The sequence below is a fragment of the Lupinus angustifolius genome, chromosome LG11 (assembly GCF_001865875.1).
Source record: "Lupinus angustifolius cultivar Tanjil chromosome LG11, LupAngTanjil_v1.0, whole genome shotgun sequence".
Taxonomy (NCBI): Eukaryota; Viridiplantae; Streptophyta; class Magnoliopsida; order Fabales; family Fabaceae; genus Lupinus; species Lupinus angustifolius.
The window spans coordinates 16,280,843-16,300,854 of NC_032019.1; the positions used below are offsets into that span (position 1 = coordinate 16,280,843).

The 20,012-nt window shown below is 34.7% G+C and overlaps 1 protein-coding gene across 1 annotated transcript; it reads left to right on the forward strand.

Annotated features, from left to right (window-relative positions):
* LOC109360997 (pyrophosphate--fructose 6-phosphate 1-phosphotransferase subunit alpha-like) lies at positions 574 to 6,476 on the forward strand. Its single transcript, XM_019606264.1, has 19 exons — positions 574 to 769; positions 913 to 1,085; positions 1,201 to 1,313; positions 1,726 to 1,800; positions 1,896 to 2,009; positions 2,099 to 2,166; positions 2,382 to 2,465; positions 2,854 to 2,907; positions 2,995 to 3,075; positions 3,157 to 3,250; positions 3,334 to 3,407; positions 3,650 to 3,760; positions 3,864 to 3,908; positions 4,009 to 4,065; positions 4,760 to 4,864; positions 4,957 to 5,073; positions 5,253 to 5,356; positions 5,456 to 5,621; positions 6,146 to 6,476. The coding sequence occupies exons 1-19, from the start codon at positions 680 to 682 to the stop codon at positions 6,269 to 6,271; spliced, it is 1,851 nt and encodes a 616-aa protein (XP_019461809.1). The 5' UTR covers positions 574 to 679; the 3' UTR covers positions 6,272 to 6,476.

Here is a 20,012-nt window from a genome sequence, read left to right on the forward strand (position 1 = left end):
TTTTTGTTTTTGCTTACTTGTTATTGGTATTTTAACTTACATCCATGGATAAATATTTTTGCCATCCTGTTCAAAACCCAAACCAAGGACACATTCCAAGCGTGACTCTTCTGAACCCAAAAGCCAGTATCTGCTTTTGCCCCACTTTTTTCTACTATGGAAAATCACAAATTTGTGAGTATGTTGGCATTGCAAAGATCATTGAAAAAATAAAAAGATAAATAGAAGAAAAAACAAGACCGGAATATTCGGATATATTGAAAACTAAGAGACTCCTAAGTCATAACAAAACAAATAAAATAAAATTAAAAAGTAGAAAAGGAACCGAATCCGGTGGGATCCGTAAGATTAGATTCAGTCTTTAGAAAGAAATGGGTCATAATCACTTCAGTTTTGAAAACGTAAAGAAAATAAAGAAAAAGTTGGTTGGGTCATAACTTATAAAAAAAAATGTATAACTCAACAACATATGAGTTTTATTTAATTAGTTGATTAAAAAGAATACAAATGAATATAGATGATATACAATTTATGTAAATCTTTAGGTTACTAATTTAAAAGGGTTACCAAACAACACTCAACACAACACACTCTCACAGTCTTACTATAACTCTAAGCAACAAGAACAATAACATTGTTCTCTTCTCCCTTTCTCTTATCACCAACTCCAAAAGCATCAATGGATTCTGATTATGGCATTCCCAGAGAACTCTCAGATCTTCAAAAGCTTCGATCTTTGTACCAACCACAACTCCCTCCTTGCCTTCAGGTACTTGTTTTTTCTTTCTATCATTAGATCTGAGTTTTTTATAGTATTTTTGGTAAAAATAGTATTCACCAAGATTTGATTTTTTGATTTTGGGTGATGAGTTTGCATGAAATTGGATTGACCCATTTGATTTTTATGTGTAGGGAACCACTGTGAGAGTTGAGTTTGGTGATGCAACCACAGTTGCTGACCCTGCTGATGCACCCTCAATAAGCAGGTTATTTCCAAACACTTATGGACACCCTTTGGCTCATTTTCTCAGGGCTAGTGCTAAAGTCCCTGATGCTCAAATCATCACTGAGCATCCAGCTATTAGGTAAATGAATTTGTCATTATTTTGATTTTGATATTATATTACATGGGCATTGTTGTAAATCTGGTCTGGTGCATGTTTGTTTTGAATCTTATGGATTTCGGTGTTGTCGGTATAGGGTTGGAATTGTTTTTAGTGGAAGGCAATCTCCTGGTGGACACAATGTTATTTGGGGTCTTTACAATGCTCTCAAAATTCACAACCCTGGCAGTGTTTTGCTTGGATTCCTTGGTAATTATAATTTGCATTAATGGATCTTCAGCTTTTCATTACTTATTTTTATTTTATTTCAAAAAGTGATTTTAGCAAAAGTGACCTTTTCAGAATCTATGTTAAATTATACCTTTTCTATACCCTGAATTTTAGCTTTTCTTTGTGACTTTTGCCTTTTTGTTAAAGCTCAACCAAACAAGATCAGACGTTATTTTTTTGTCCTTTTAAATAACCCACTTTTGTTTTTTGAAGAAGGATTCAACAAACATGCATTTATTTTCAACTAATAATTTCTTAATTTCATGTTTTCATTAAGTTGATATCCTATTTTCTTATGCAATATGTTGTGTAGGTATTTATTTTCACATTAAAATACATATATTTTGACAATTGACTAACTAGGCCTGCATGCACTTATTTCTTTCTCCAGGTGGTTCGGAAGGTCTATTTGCACGTAAAACTCTGGAGATAACTGATGAAATTCTTTCCACATACAAAAATCAAGGTTGGTTGTGTCAAGTGTAGTTGTTATCAGTTAGTCAATGATCTTTTAGATTACTATTAACTCCTTATTATCATACAATGGTTATTCTTTCTTAGGGGGTTATGATTTGATCGGACGGACAAAAGATCAGATTAGGACCACAGAACAAGTTAATGCTGCACTTGCTACATGCAATAGTTTGAAACTTGATGGCCTTGTCATCATTGGGGGTATACTTAGTTTTACGATATCTTCATGTTTGAGTTACCTTTACTTCTTCAAAAGAGGTTTTTAAATGTTGAATTACATGATATTTTAGGGGTGACATCGAACACAGATGCTGCACAGCTTGCAGAAACATTTGCTGTTGCAAAATGCCCCACAAAGGTATTTTACTCGTCATTTAGGATTTTCATAATTTCTTCCTCAGAGATGCAGAATAGGGGTTGTGTTTGTAGCCTCAAAAACTGGGATTGTCGTTTCATTTTCATGATTAATTATCATTTTAGTTTAAAATTTATGTATTTTTTATGCCGTGTACTTTAATTTGAGTGTATGGTTTAAACAATAATTTATTGACGATGAATGCTGCGATTCTGCAGGTGGTTGGTGTTCCTGTAACTTTGAATGGAGATCTGAAAAACCAGTTTGTGGAAACTAATGTTGGTTTTGATACAATTTGTAAGGTATTTATTTCTCCTCACTCCTTTGATGGTTAGAAATATAGTTTTACTTTGAACGGAGATCTCAATATTTGCTACTCTTTGCACTCTATATGTGAAATTTGTTGTTATTATGAAGCTGGTAATTTGACATTATATTACCTATTGTACAATGTGATACTGGATAAATAGTTTTCAATATTGTGGCTTTGTGTATTTGGATTTTGTTCTTACATTTGTATGTTGTTTTTGATGAAATGATTGTTTATTCTCACTTGAGCCCCTTTTAAAGTAACTTCCTAATAAAAAAATTTAGTTTCTGATCATTAGGGCCATTTCAGCTTGGAAGATTGTGCTATGAAATAAAAAGGTAATTGACATACCATTGAAAATTTGCATTTTGTTTACACAGGTGAATTCTCAGCTCATCAGCAATGTATGCACTGACGCTCTCTCTGCAGAGAAGGTAACGGGTCTAGTGCATTATGTGAGCTCTTCTTTTTTCTATTAATTTTATTTTCAAACACCTTCCTGAATTACTTTTCATCTCCAGTATTATTATTTCATCCGTCTTATGGGTCGCAAGGCATCACATGTTGCATTGGAATGCACTCTCCAGTCCCATCCGAACATGGTCAGTATTTTTTCTTGCATTGTTTATGATTGATTGTGCTATAGTTTATGCTGATGAACTACTCTTTTATTATCAATGCAGGTAATTCTTGGTGAGGAGGTTGCTGCATCAAAGCTTACCATTTTCGACATCACGAAACAAATTTGCGATGCAGTTCAAGCTAGAGCAGAGCAAGGTTTGAATTATCTGAACAGTCTTTTCCACTTTTTAAGTTTTGGTCTTTTGATATCTAGTATAACATTCTTATATTTTTCTCAGACAAATACCATGGAGTAATCCTCCTGCCAGAAGGGCTGATAGAGAGCATTCCTGAAGTATATTCACTCTTAAAGGTAACCTCCCTTTCTCAGACCCCACAATCCCACATGATAACGAAGCATTTTGAAAATCACGAGACAAGCATCCATGCATCTCTATATGCCGTCAAAGCCATTATAGACTGTTAAAGCCTCATAAAATTACAGTTTATGTTTTGTCAGTGATGTTATTGTTAGCATTGCATTACATATTTTCTTTGCCTTCATGACAGAGGTTACAATCTTAACCTATTCTTCCTCATATTTTTGTACCTCAGGAAATTCATAGTTTACTCAGACAAGGTGTTGCTGCTGACAACATATCTTCTCAGCTTTCACCATGGGCATCTGCTTTATTTGAATTTCTGCCACCCTTTATCAGGAAACAGGTTAAGTCAAAATTTATCACATTGTAAAATGGCTTTTGAATAAATCAGTTTTAAAAAGTAATGTAAGTGAATATCTAACTTCATATGATCTTTAATGCTGCAGCTGCTCCTTTACCCCGAGTCAGATGATTCAGCGCAGTTATCTCAGGTAAGAATCATGAATCATCGGATCCTTTTTCTGTTCATATGAATTACTAGATTCTTAATTCCCTTATTTCTTTGTTGTCTTCTCTTTGTTATGACTGTAGATTGAGACTGAGAAATTGCTAGCATACCTTGTGGAGGTCGAGATAAACAAGCGTGTGGTATGGTCACTGGATCTCTGTTCCATTCTGTCTCATATATTCCTCTTACTGGTTACTGACATAACTGGATTCTCCACCATTCACTATTTTCTTTGAATTACTACAGATTATTATGCATGAATTTATCATTTTAGTTTATGTATATATTTTCCTTCCTTTGCAATTCATAGTATTATTGAGTAAGCCTAATCTTCCAGCTATTGAGTTATTCTTTTGTTCCTTCATATACTACAACTGACTTTTCATTATTTTTATATTCCTCATGACTTGTTAAAGACTGAAAATTTTATTTTTCCAAAAAATGGTGTTTTTTTTAATAGTTTATAGTATTGTTATGAAATCATCATGGATTGCTTGCCTCGTGATTTGGAGGTCATGGATTCAAATCTTGGAAATAGCCTCTTAGCTTTCGAGGGTAAGACTGTACATCTACCCTCCCCGGACCCTACTAAGTCCGAGCCTCATGCAATGGGTTACCACCCGTTATGAAATCACCATGATCATGGGATTTGTTAGTTATGCATGATACAATGTTTTCTTGCATTTCTCATGTAATTATAATCCTATGATTCTAGTTTGATGCTTGATAGTCTGAAATGTAAATCATAGACACGGTCTTAATTGCCTTTTGGCACTTGAAGGGAAATTATGCAATTCTACCTGGATGTTTAATATTACTTTGTTCCTTTTACAGAAAGAAGGCACATACAAGGGAAAGAAATTCAATGCCATCTGTCATTTCTTTGGTTATCAAGCTCGTGGATCTCTGCCTTCAAAATTTGACTGCGACTATGCATATGTATGTTGATTGCCTTTTCGGTTTGCTTTTCCAAGCACCACAATCTGCAAGTGTTTCCCTCTTTTGTTAGTAACCATTTGATTTTATTGCAGGTTCTTGGACACATCTCCTACCACATACTTGCTGCTGGTTTAAATGGATACATGGCAACGGTAACTAACCTGAAGAATCCGGTAAACAAGTGGCGATGTGGGGCAGCTCCAATCTCAGTATGTCTTTTGCTCTTTTCATACTCTTGTGTGTATGCTCAATTTAATGTCTATTCATGATGATTTTTGGATTTTATGTCAATAAATGGTTTCTATCATATGAATGCTTACATATCTGCTTTCAATGAACTTTAGGCTATCATATGAATGCTTACATATCTGCTTTCAATGAACTTTAGGCTATGATGACAGTCAAGCGTTGGTCTCCAAATCCCGGCGCTGTATCAATTGGAAAACCTGCTATTCACCCCGCTACTGTGGATTTAAGAGGCAAATCATATGAGTAAGATACTTTTTCATATGCACACTTGAATTTTTACCTCACTTCACTTGGTATTAAGTTATTGGGAGTTGCCCGTTCTGATGCATCATTTCCTTCCAGGTTGTTGAGACAAAATGCAGCGAGCTTTCTTTTGGATGATATTTATAGAAATCCAGGTCCACTTCAGTTTGAAGGTCCTGGTGCAGATGCCAAGGCCATTACACTTTCTGTTGAAGACCAAGATTACATTGGTCGCATTAAGAAACTTCAAGAGTACCTTGAACAGGTATTGACAATTGATTCTACGTCATTTTAACAGTACAAGAGCTCTTATTCAATGTTTCACTCTCAACATAAAATTTTATGACATTCCAAACATTTCTAAATAGGAACTGATAGACTCAATCAACTAGATAAATGATTTAATTATGCAGTTTTTTACAGCAATCCAAATAATGTGTTATCTTATCATTGAAAACATTAAACTCAATAAATACCTCATGTTAAACAAGGTAACATATGATTGGGTGGTGGTGTAAATTTTTCTTACACCAACTGCATCAATTTAAACTCCCGGACAAATTCGTATAGCGATATCGTAAATATTTTTTATCACCGTCAGATTTTATTCTTTGGTGTCCCTTGAACAAAACCTAGAAACCAAAGACTGCTCAGCCTCATTATGCTTTAATATTCATTCTCTTATCAATGATCATTACTTCCTCCTTTGTATGATGGAAACATTACTAACATTTCCCCTTGTTTCCAAATTGTGATTCTCATGGAATTATATTCTGCTTTTTGCTTCAGGTTCGAACCGTCGTAAAGCCAGGATGCCCTCAAGAGGTTTTGAAAGCAGCGCTTAGCGTCATGGGATCTGTAACCGAAGTTCTAACCGCAATGACAGCATCTTCAACCAACCTGGCATCCATTTAAGAGTAATAGATGAGACATTGTATTCTTTTTCTGAAATTTTCTGCCATAGCGATTCTCCTTTTTGCCTAGTTTATTTTTAGTCATGGAAGTACTTGGTTGTTTGAAATATTTCGGTACATGTGCATGTCAACCTGAGCATTCTTGGTGGTTTTTTTGAGACATAAAACTTGGTTCTGGAGATTATACATGTTCTGATGAGTTCATATTCAATTTTTGTATTTCACTTTTTTTTTCATATTTTTATGAGGCTTATTTTTTATAATTGAGTAGTAAAATAAATTGTCAAAATATAATGTTGGTATAAAAGCGACAATCTATACCAATTAAATTCGTGATATCAATTTCTAAACCCATACTTTATTTGGTTCATTCATACACAAGAAAGTGTATTTGCTATTGACATAGTGATACTTTGGAAAAGCACTGAATAGTAAAACATTGAACGTTATTTACCATAATTAAATTCTGAATCTAGTAATCCTTCAGATTCTAGCAATTTTTATTTATGTTAGGACCAATGCAACAATAGGGTAAGCATATAAGAGTGAGGACTTGTTATCAAACGCGGAAATTGGCCCTGGAAAATTGAGCATAAGTATTAAAGGAGGAAATTGGCCCTGGAAAATTGAGCATAAGTATTCAAGGAGGAAATTGGCCTTTGGAAAGTGAGATCATCAATACTGGTTTGAGGCAAATAAAATTAGGTAAGAAAGTTAAATATTAATTAACAAACAAAAAATTAGTTCCTTAGTTTTGAAAATTTAAAAACAGATTAATTTTCTGTTTTACAATTTCAGTTTCTAATTTTATTCTCTTCAGTTTTCAAATTATACTCAAGTGAGTTCTCATATAAAAACCGTGAGAATCAATGATGTCAAAACTGGACCGTACCGGCCGGTTCAACCGGAAAACCAGTGAACCGGCCAAGTATCAAAACCGGTGAACTGACCGATATTTACTAAACTGGCCGATTTATACATATATATTTTTTGTTGAAAAAAACTTAAAAAACCCATTACAAGGTGACCCATCTTTCCAACCTTTCTTCAACACTTAAAGACACATGCTATCAAGGCATACTTAGATTACACATTTTGGTTCATAACATTCGTGTGTAATCTTGGAATTCTATCTGAAGATAGGATTTGGTGCAAAAATATAATATCGATATGAGACAACTTTGACGCCTTGGTGTTAAATTTTAAAACTCCAAATTTATTTGTTTTGTAGAGTGGGTTATGAACTTGTGTTATTTATTTATATTTTGTGGTTGTTAAGTAATTATTTTGGATTGATATATGTTTTATAATTTAGATTTTGAATTTGTTAAAGGAATTTTGAGTAGATTATAAATATGAATTATAAATTTGAGTATCTACTACCTATTTGAATTTATTTTGTTATAGGTTTATATATATATATATAAAAGTAGGTATGTCTGGTTTTACCGGCATGCAGTTTAATTACTGAACCACCGGTTGAACCACTATACCACTATACCAGCACCCTAACCGGTTTGATAACCGATACGGTTTTAACAACACTGGTGAAAATAATAAATCCGAGCGGTACACCCATACATAAATGAATGATTAGCATTAAAAATTAGTTACTTATTTTTTAATCTTAATCACTCAAATAAGATCTAATAATTCACATTAATTGTTCTTATTTCTCTGAATAACAATTGCCCTCCATTGAGTAACTTTACATATTATATTATATATATATATAAAAGATATTTGAGGATTAAAAATTATAAATCTTTCATTTTGGCTATATAACTTTTAAAACCAAGTATAAAACAATAATCGTACCTCATTTATTGCTATTAGCGTATCCATAAACATTTTCATTTATTAAATATTTAATTTTTATATTTCATTTTAGAGAATTATATCACATATTTTGCATTAAATATATAATATTATAATTTTTATGATAAAAAATGTGAAAATAAATTGTGATATTATTAAAAATTACATTAGTGATTTGATATTTTATGACCATGTTTTGAATTCAATTATTGCAAAATTATTTGCTACTTTTATGTAACAAAAACATACATAAAAACATTTAAAGAGAAATTATTTGCAACTAGTATGTTACAAAGATAAACATAAAAACATTTGATATAGTAAAAAACAAATTGAAATATAGAAATTACCTCCGTTCAATTATATTTTTGTCCCATGTTTTGAATTTATATATTAGTATTCATTATACATTATTATAGAATTTTTTTATATAAATTTACATTAATAATTAATAAACTTATAAAAATTTATGCTCAAATTTTGTATATAGGAGCCCAAAACCTAATTTTTTGGGTGTGTCACTAACCATCATTGTGTCAAGGTGCTGGTGCCTGTCATCATGGTTGAGTTGGTGGTGGTTAGTGGTTGAGGGGACAATGATGATTAAGGTGGTACATATGGTCATCAGTGTATTGGTGTTGGGAGGTGGTAATGGTGATGAAGGAAAGATGGTGGTGCTACTTGTGATGGTTATATTGGTGGTAACCAGATTTTGATAGTGAAGTAGGAGGCTATGATCATAACAACAATACATTAATATGTTTTTTATATTGAAATTATGAACCTTTTGTTGATTTGAAAATTGAGGTTTGAATGAGTGTAAATCATTTTAAGCAATTTGTGCCAAGCAAATTATCTTTTGAAAATATCATTTCAAAACATAAAACTAGAAACTTTAAGAAGGGTAAGGCTAAGGTTTAGGCTAAGGCACGTTCATTTCATTTAAAAATAGAAATGAAAAAGGCTTATGATAGAGTGAAATGGGAAAGGTTAGTCTTATTGTGTGGAACCACTGAAGATGTGTGGTATAATGAGGAACCACTTAAGATGTTATTTTTGTGTCTCTTTCTTTTGGCTGCTAATAGAGAATGCATATTGATAGGATTGATGCTGAAATTTAGTTTTAAGGAGAAGCTTATTTGTTTGGTAGGAGCAGTTGGTTTCAAAATAGTGATAGGCCTTAGTGAAAATATCAACAACTTGATCACATGTTCTTATTGGTAGCAGATGAAATAGTTTTTGTTGTAGATGTTTACGAACAATGTGGCAATCAATTTCAATAGCTTTGTCCTTTCATAGAAGACTGAATTTGCACAACGTACCTAGTTGAATCATTGTCACAGAAAAGAAGAGATGGTTGTTTGAAAGAAATAGCAAATTCACGTAGAAAGTAAGTAAGCTATTGAATTTCACATGAAGCAATGGCCAAAGCACGATATTCAGCCTTAGAAGAGGACCTAGAAATAGTGTTATGGTTCTTGGATTTCAAAGAAGATGCAATAACTTGAAATGAATTTTCTTGTATATGAGCATGTTGCCCAATTAGAATCAGTATACCCCTTTAATTGCATTATGGAGTTACTAAGGTAGTACAAACCTTGTCCAGGTGTACCTTTACTGTATATAAGTACTCTTGTCATAACCTTATGATAGTTAATTGTTGGATTAGTCATGAATTGACTTAGTTTTTGAATGACAAAACTCAAGTCAAGCCTAGTGTTTGTGAGATAAAGTAATCTACCAACCAATTGTCTGTGAAACTCAGGCTCATGATAAGAAGAACCATCATTTTGATGTAAATGAGGATTCTTTGCCATAGGTGTTGGAACAAGATTAGAGAGCAAAAACCCAGTATCAGATAAAAGCTCAAGAGCATATTTCCTTTGACAAAGAGAGATACCTTGTTCAGAATGAGTGACTTCAAGTCCAAGGAAGTAATTGAGTGAACCAAGGTCCTTGATTTTGAATTGTTTATCAATATGGAGCTTTACCTTGGTGATTTCATCATTGTCATTTCCAACAAGTATTTAACCATCAACATATATTAAAAGAGCAGTAAATTTAGATTGGTGATTCTTAATAAAAAGAGAGTGATCATGTTGGGATTGCTTGTACCCCAAGGTGATGAGGGATGAGGATAATTTGGAAAACCACTGCATGTTGACTTGTTTCAAGCCATATAAGGATTTATTAAGTTTGAAAACGTGGTTTGGAATGGAATAAATAACTTCCCAAGGTAAAGGTCATGTAGACTTCCTCACCAAGATCTCCATGAAGGAATACATTGTTGATATCAATTTTTTGTAATGTCCATCCTTGACAAACAGCAAGAGCAAGGAGCAGCCTAACAGTAGTGAGCTTGACAACTAGAGCAAAAGTATCAAAATAGCCCAATCCTTCTGATACTCTTTGTAATGTCTAATCCTTCTGATACTCTAGGGAGCATGACAACTAGAACTTGACAACTAGAGCAGCTAATAACCGTTTTTTTCAGGGGAAGGGTCATTAGAGTCCATGTGTTATTCTGATAAAGGGCTAGTAACTCATTTTTCATTGCTTGAATCTAGTCTTTTGACTTAATAGCTTGGAGGTGGGTCTTAGGTTCATCATGTGTAGAGATAGATAGGAAATGATGTAGGTGAATATTAGAGATAGATTTATAAGACAATACTGTTTGTAGAGGATGTTTAATACTTGGAGTAGAAGCAATAGAGAAGAGGTTAATAAGTTGCTGGGTGAGAGACTCTCTGGTATCTTCTTGTGGGAACATGTGGGTGTGGTAAAGGTTGGTCATTATGAGATTCATCAATTTGGTTGGGGATAGAGTGTTGAGTATTGGATTGAATGACTGTAGTTTGGATATTATTGGTATGAGGTGGTGGAAGAGTGTCATATTGCATAAATGAGAAGTAGTCTCTAGTGGTTTAGTTATCCAGTTTTTGAGCATTCAAAATAGGTTTGTAAGGAAATATATGTTCATAGAATATAATAATACTAGAGATGTATATCTATCTAATACTGAGATCCAACAAGACAAAGCCTTTGATCCCTTATTTGTATCCAAGAAGCAGGGATTTTTTGGCTTTTGGATCCAATTAGGATATGTTATTAGTCAAGGTAGAGGCATAACAAAGTCTGCCAAAAAATTTCAGATTGTGTAGATCAGGATGCTTGTTGGTTAAAAGCTCTAAAGGAGATCTCATGCCAAGAACATGGCTTGGTAGTTTATTGATAAGGTAAATGAAATGACTAACAACATACCCCCAAAATATTTTGGGAAGGAAAGATTGGAAAAGTAAAGATTTAGCCACATTTAGAATGTGTCTATGTTTCCTTTCCACAATGGAATTCGGTTGTGGGGTTTCTACACAAGAGGTTTGATGCAATATTCCTTCTTGAGCATAAAAAGTTGGCATGCCGAATTCAATCCCATTGTCTATCCTAACGAGTTTGATTCTTTGATTGTATTGAACAAACACAAATTTGGCAAAATCTTGGACACATTTTTTTGTTTATGCCTTTGAGTTCATAAGGTAGATCCAAGTGTGCCTTGTGTAGTCATCTACTATAGTTAAAAAATATTTGTGTCCATGAATTGAGGGAACACCAAGTTTTTCCCATATGTTGATATGAACAAGTTCAAAAGGATGCTCAATTCTAAAGTAGTAGGAAAAAGGAAATATGGGTTGCTTGGCATAATGACAAAAATCATAAACTTTGATTGAATCAAATTTCACATAAGGTGTGGATGCATGTATATGATCTAAAAGAAGATGTGATGAATGTCCTAATCTAAAATGCCAAAGATAAAAAAATCGAGTAGTGTTATCATGTAGTGTACTAAAAGCATACAAACTAGTGTTTTCAATATTGGCATGTCCTTTGAGTATGTAGAGGTTATTATAAGCTTCAACATGACCAATCATCTTAAAGGTAGTCATATCCTGAATAAAACAAAAAAACTTATAATAAATAAGCTTCAACTAAAGAGAACACGCGAGTTTATGAATGAAAATTAGATTGTATTTGAAAGTAGGCATGTAAAGAACGTTATGCATAGTGATAGTGTCAAACAACATCATTGTTCCTATAAGATTTGTGATGAATGTGTAATTATTTGGTAGCTTCATAAATATGGTTTTAATAGAATGGTATCATGTGAAGTTAGACAAATTATTTGTGACATGATCAATGGCCCATGTGTCATGTAACCAAGAATTAATGCCAAGAGGTGTACTTCATGTGGGATGGCTTTCATTGTGTGAATCATCCATTCCAACAAGATTTATACTATACTCTGAATTGAAACTAAATGTTCCTTGTTCTTCTTGATTAGGATTTGGTGGTGTAACCCCTTCTGTTTCTGGGCTAAGAGCTTGTCTTGTCACATTATCTACAAATCCAGGAGTTGTTCTTGGCTTGAATTTGAAGTTAGGAGGGAAACCATGCTTAAAATAATAAGTATCTATCGTGTGCCTTTCTCTCCCACAAAATGTGCATATCTTGTTGTTGCTTTGCCCACCATATTCGTTGCCAAGACTGTTTTTTGTTGCATTGTTAGATTGTCCTTTTCCATTTCCGACTTTACCTTAAGAGTTGTTTCTGTTGAATTTCTTGTTGGGTTGTGTCCTCCAACTTCGCCTTGAGTTGACATTGTTGATAGAAGACTTGTTGTCACTATAGATTGTACCTTCGAATTATCTTTCTTGTTGAAGGACCAAGGTGAACACTTTGTTTATTGTTGGCAAAGGCTCCATGAGCAGGATTTGGGGTTTGATTGTGTTGTATTGGTCTTCCAATACTTTGAGAAAACATATGACATATTTCGTTTCTCTGTATTTCTTGAATGTTTTCAAGAATTCATAGCTGCACTTGTTGTGACAAGTGCATATGGGAAAAGGTCTCAAGGAGTCAAGCTCCTCCTATAATATCTTCATGTCAGTGAAGAATGTAGAAATGGTTTTATCTCCTTGCCTCATAGAGTACATTTCTTGGAGTAAATCAGAGGTTCTAAAGTAATCACCATATAAGAACCTCTCTTTAAGATCTTCCCAAAGTTCTTGGGCATTATCTATGTAGAGTATACTTTGAGAAATATGTTGTGAGAAGAATCTTGTGATCCAAGAAATTATCATGGTGTTGCACCTTACCCATATATCAAAGGTTGCATCATGTTGTTCTGACATATTTACCGCACCATTGACGAATTTGAATTTATTCTTTGAAAGTAACGCTCTCTTCATGGATTTATGGCATGAGTCATTACTGCTCCATCCAAGGGAAGTGACACAAGCACTATTCTTGAGTTCTCTCGTGGATGAAGGTAATATGGACTTGCTAGATTTTGTGACTGGTCACTATGCTGATGATAGGTTTGTTGAACTTCATCTGATTTTGTATTGTCCATGGTGGAAGAGAAGATGAATCAAGAGAAAATGAAAGATGGATTGAGAGTTCTGATACCATATTGGAATTTGAAATTATATTGAATGAATGAAGAATGCAGTATCGTGTTATTGATTTGGAAAGAGAATGTAAAGCAAGTATATATACAAGAGTTGCTTGGGCTTAAGAAAAACCCCTTAATGATACAAACCTATCTTATCTAAGTAACAAACTTAACTAACTTTCTTATTTAGCACATGTCTAATAAAAGCACTCTACTACAAATCAATCCTTCTAGAAGTATCACAAAATTGACCCAACCTAAATGAAACACGTGTGCCAATTCAACTTCTGTTGCACCATGTATCAAGCCACCATCGCACCAGCTGGTGCATGCTTGTTGTGCCATTATCATGCCTAATGCGCCAAGAGTGGTGTGCCTAATTCACCCCATTGTCTCGGTCATATAGTCTCGCCTGACGCACACATGTCTCAGTTAAATTGTCTCGCCTATTGCGCCAAGGCTGGTGCGCCTAATGCGCTCATGTCTCAGTCAAAATGCTTGTCTAATGCGCCTCACTAATGCGCATGATTTGGCCATGACTCGAGTAGTGGCACGAGCACAATGCCTAGCTTCCTTGGTCATGTCCCATCTTCTGGCACAGTCAGACTAGGCTTTGGCTTGGCCATTACTTGAGTAGTGGCACAATCATGATGCCCAACTACCTCGGTCATGGCTCAACTTTTGGTGCGGTCAGGCTAGGAAACTATGCTTCTGACTTGATCATACGAGCACAACACTATGCTTTACTTGAGCATAATTTTGGGATTAATCAATATTGTGATACTTCATTAGAGTGGTTTTAATAAAAGAGAAAGCAAGAAGAACAATAACAAGAAGGAAAAAAAAGTATATCATTGTAGAGTGTGAATTTAAAGACTTTTTGAAACACCAGAAGAAAAAAAGAGGTAGTTAGTTGAATGTTTTTTCTTCAATCCAAACACAATATATGGAGTGGGTGAAGATGAAAGGTTTGCAAGGGAGTGAAAGGAAAAAAAGGAAGTGTAACTATGAAACCACAATTATATTTGCCCAACATAATTATGAGGATAATGTGTATCTTTTATCTAACTTAACAAAATTGGTTTATTAGGACATGAATAAGGACAAAGTTTGGGGATAGAGGAAATTCATTCCATGCCCTATTCTGTGATGTGGTGCCCAGTTGAAAAGTATAAACAAATACAATTAAATATATTCACATAGTATAAAAAATACAATCATAGATTTTTTTAGAAGAATCACATAGTCTTCAACTATCATTTGCACTTTAGGTGTTGTTGATATTTTTGGTATGGCAAGTGAACCGTATCATTCAAGTAACAAAATTCGTTAAATATTGGGATATCGTCCTTAGAGACCCGAGCGGATTTATACTAATTCCTAAAGAAGTCGATCGAGTATGTATTTACAAGATGTGAGATTTCAATGTTCATTTGGTTTTTGAATAAAACCTATACTACGAAACATAAAATATACAACCTATACTAAGAAACATAAAACATAAACATAATCAAAACAGAAGAACCAATTTGTTGTGTTTTCAAGCAATGCTCATCAAAGCATATAATCCTCTTCCTCTTTAGTATCATTAGCATCATCAACATCATCCTCAGTAGCTCATGCCTCCCCCGGAAAGGTAGGCCTGACCCCAGGCCATAGAAACCTTTTAGTGAAGTCTTCTGGGCTCATCCAGAAGTGGTTACCCGGAGACTGAACCTGATACACAACATATAGGTCTTGCTGCTGATGCATCTATCCTTGGCTTAGAATGTTATTTTGCACCTCAACATGCTCCAGGTGAAGTGTGAGCCTCTGAAATTGCTGCTGCTAGGTGAGATCCTATGGTGAATCTTGTTGCTGCATTGGTTCTTGTTGGGGCTGTGGTGGTTGTTGTTGTTGTTGTGTCGACCTTTGATCCTCTTGCTGGTCAGGCTCCCCTTGATAGGTGGTTTGATCTTTTCAGTCCTGTGGACATGGACTCCTTGCCGGGCACATAATCCGTGATCAGCAAAGGGAAACCCAATGTACCCTTCCTACCAGATTTCATAGCAGTTTTATAAATCTCCCTCACCATAATCTTGATCACTTCAATGTACAAGCCCTCCAAGATGCTGTGGATGAGGTAACAATCAAGCATGAGAAGAAATGAGACATGGTTGTTGGAATAACATTGTGAAGTAGAAAGGTCATCCATATCTGGGCCAGAGTGGTCATATGTTTCCTGTAAATGCGCATCAGCTTCCCATCACTGTTAGTGCTGTATGACCTCCCAAGGATGTAGAGGAGAGCAGCAGTGGGACCATTCCGGAAGCCTTCATGTGTTAAGGAGCGGGTGTCATGTTGCTGAAAGTGCAATGTTTCAAGAGAGAACTTATGCTTGCCTATGTTTTGATGAAGACAAAGGACTTAGTGAAAGCTTAAAAACAACTCAACAAATCAACATGCCAAAGATTCAAGAGCTTGATGTCTAGACTATAGTCTTAGATGTGTCTTAGTTATTGAGTCTAGGTTAGGTAAACCTAGATGCAAATCTCACAAAGTCTAAAAACTATCATATCATTTACATGAGACATGCCATCTAGTTTATTATATGTTCATGCATTAGTCATACATGTTATTTGTGTATTTTAGGCATAACATAAAGGTAAAACATGTATAGTTGATAAGCATAACATATAGGTAATTTACCAATTAACATCTTAACTGAAAATAGGCCAGTTAATCATTAAGTAATGCTTTAACTGATTAACATGAAAAGATTTTAACAATTTCAACAGAAAACTGAAAAACAGATTTTAGTTACTCTCTAACAGCCCGTTAATCGATTAACATGTAACTTAATCGATTAAGTGGGTGAAAAATAACTTTTCTATATAAAATGTTTTGTTAACAGATTTCATATACGATTTGATACATTCATACATTCATATTAGAATTGCTAGGTTGCGTATTTTAATGTTCAATGTATGTCATATAGGCAGAGGGAATTGCATGTGAGATTAGAGTGAGATAGTATTATGCTTAGGATTAACATGTCATCCATTGCATATTATCAAATGTGTTCACCATCCTATCTTGTTCTTGCATGATTCTTTCACTACTGTTTAGGGATCTATTAAGGGTAAAAATTACATGTTCTTCATGATTTTCATCTTATACATATTCATAGTAACTGTGAGATTTGTATAGGTTTATAGCTTGTTCTTTCTTTTCATATTTGAGCTATTTTAGTGCTTCACATTACTTTGTTCTTTGTATTGTTTGTGTAACAAGGGAAGTCATCTCTTGGTGTCATACCACCAAAGAGATCAGAGAGTTTTCACCAAGACTTGAGTTTAGAGCATACTCTTGGCTGGGGCTGGATCACAGGAAAGGTTTTCCTATGCGATTGGGTAAGGTCAAACCAAGGTATAGGTTATGGGAACTCAAGAAAGGAGCGTTCAATGTCTTGTAATTAGAAGTGTATTTTTAAGGCACATTGGTTTCAATTTTAGTGAAGAAAAATCTCTCGAATCAGAGGGGAGGACTAGATGTAGTTTTGTAGTGGACCGCAAAACGAACTAGTATAAAAACCTTGTCGCAGACTGTTTCTTTCCCTTATCTCTTTACTGTTTTCAGTATCTTTTAATTGCTTATTGATGATGATATTTTGAATATAGCATTACTGCCAAATAAAGATAATTTGTGTTCAAATATATCTGCTAAATCAATTTTGTATAATCTGTAATTGGCTGTGTAATTGAGCGAGTCATCAACTGCAATTTCTGTGCGACTTAATTGATTAAGTTATAACTTTAATCGATTAACTGGGTAAATTTCCAGAACAGGGCGTTGGTGCAAATAGCGGTAAGTGGGAACCGCAACACCTATTCACCCCCCCCTTTTGGGTGTATTCTGCCACTGATACCTAACAAGTGGTATCAGAGCTAGTACGTCGTGCTAGCTCTACCGTATCCGCGTGATCCATTAGGGAAATTAAATGGGTTCCACCAACCCCTTTGGTGGTGATGGCGCATCCATTAACCGCCCTCCTGTATTCCGTGGCGAAGGATATGCCTACTGGAAAGTTCGCATGAAAATCTTTATAGAGGCCATCGACTCGGATATTTGGGAATCCGTAATCAACAGGCCCTTCGTTCCACATCATTTAGTGGACGATGAACCAAAAGATAAACCTAGAAGTCTATGGACCGATGATGAACACAAAAAGGTTCAGTATAACCTGCGTGCCAAAAATATCATAACATCGGCCATATCCTATGATGAGTCCTTTCGGGTCTCGCAGTACCAAAATGCTAAATAAATGTGGGGCACTTTACAAGTGACTCGCAAAGGCACTAGCAAACTCAAGTGTGTCAGGCTGAATGCCCTGACACATGAATGTGAGTTATTTCATATGTTGCCAAATGAATCTATTAGTGATATGCAAAAACGTTTTACTCATATAGTTAATCATTTAATTGCTTTGGATAAATTGTTTAACAAAGGTAAGCTTACTAACAAAGTTTTACGTTGTCTTGACTGGAGATGGCAATCAAAAGTAACAACAATTATGGAATCAAAGGATCTTGACTCCATGCCTTTGGCGACACTATTTGGAAAACTCCAAGAGCATGAAATGGAGCTTGGACGCCTAACTATGCATGAAGAATAAGATCGCAAAAAGAAAAGTATTTCTCTCAAGGCAACAACGTCTCAATCCATAGAAGAGAGAGAAGAAGATGAATCTGATTCAAATATAGACGAAGAAACTTTGAGCCTTCTCGTACGCAAATTCGGGAAATTTCTAAAGAAAGAAGGCTTCAAACGTTTCCAGAAGAAAGAAGTGCGAGAGTCGACCAAAAAATGCAAGAGTAAAGAGCACTTCACTTGCCATGAATGTGGTAAGGTAGGACATGTGAGGTTCCAATGTCTTACTTACCTCAAGAAGGTTGATTCAGATAAGAGCACTCCTCGGGACTTCAAATCGAAGAAAGCTTACATAGTATGGGATGTACTAGAGGAGGATACGACATCCAACACCTCAAATGAAGAAGAGACAACAAAACTATGCTTAATAACGAGAACAGATGATGCGTGCATCTCAAATTCAAAAGAGGTAAATAGTAAGGTATATTCTAACACCTCATCTACTTCATCTGATGACTCTCCTCCTTATGAGGAATTGTATAACGCGTATGTCGAATTGCATGATGAGTTAAAGAAACTAGCTAGGATTAGCTGTGATAGGAAAAGAGTAATCCTGCTAAATGAACAAAAAATAGTCTCATTACAAAAGAATTAGATGAACTAAGATTGGAAAATGAAAATGAAACATTATATTTGATCTATTCTTGTAATGCATGCAATTGCTCTGATAATAATTTATGTCAACCAATTGTCTATGACTCTTGCGATGATTTGAAAAATGAAAATGTGAGATTAAATGAAAAACTCGCAAAACTCATAGAGAGTCAAAACATGTTAGACCCTATGCTTAGTAAAACTAGGAATGTTGGTGACTATACCAGGCTAGGATATATTCCCCCTTCACGTAGAAGAAAACCATATAGGAGACCTATTAATCGGCCAAATAAGAATTTTTTTAATAAAAAGGTCCCTACATGCTTTTGTTGTGGCACTCATGGCCACACTTCCTACTCTTGTTATATTAGAAAATATGGTATACCTAGTGGCATGTATGTATGGATGAAAAAGGGAGATAACTCTCTAGTTACTAACAGAAAAGGACCCAACATAACTTGGGTACCTGAAAAAGGCAAGTGATCTATGTTTTGCAGGTATGTCTTCGAGCACATGGACAACATTGGTATCTTGATAGTGGGTGCTCGAGACATATGACGGGTGATAGATCAAAATTTCTAGATCTATCCTTGCAATAAAAAGGGTTTGTCACTTATGGAGACAATAACAAAGGGAAGATACTTGGCACCGGTACAATTGGCAACTCAAATCAGGTTGTTATCGAAAATGTGCTATATGTTGAAGGTCTGGAACATAACCTCTTATGTATCAGCCAACTATGTGATAAAGGTAACCATATATTTTGATTCTGAGTGTTGTATTATTCGTGATAATATATCTAATAAAGTTAAGTTTATCGGATTTCGTATAAATAATATCTATATGGTTAATCTGGATGATGTCACTACTCCATTTTCAAAATGTTTTATATTCAAAGAGGATGACATCTGACTTTGGCATAGGCGTGTCGCTTATTTTCACATAAAACATCTAGATAAATTGTCTAAAAATAAATTGGTTGATGGGCTGCCAAAACTTGATTTTAAAACTCAAGAAACTTGTGACACTTGTCCAAGATGTAAACAAGTTAAAAACTCTTTTGCTAAAAAGAATGTGATATCCACAACAAGACCTTTGGAGCTTCTCCATATGAACTTGTTTGGACCATCACAAGTTATGAGTTTTGGTGGTAGCTTTTATGCTTTAGTGATCGTTGACGACTTCTCTAGAT

Bases quoted from the DNA above. Each gene is read 5' to 3' on its own strand.
- LOC109360997 (XM_019606264.1), top strand. From the start codon at position 680: ATGGATTCTGATTATGGCATTCCCAGAGAACTCTCAGATCTTCAAAAG. The intron at 1,086-1,200 runs GTAAATGAATTT...TTGTCGGTATAG, and splicing joins ACTGAGCATCCAGCTATTAG to GGTTGGAATTGTTTTTAGTG. The intron at 3,761-3,863 runs GTTAAGTCAAAA...TTAATGCTGCAG, and splicing joins CACCCTTTATCAGGAAACAG to CTGCTCCTTTACCCCGAGTC.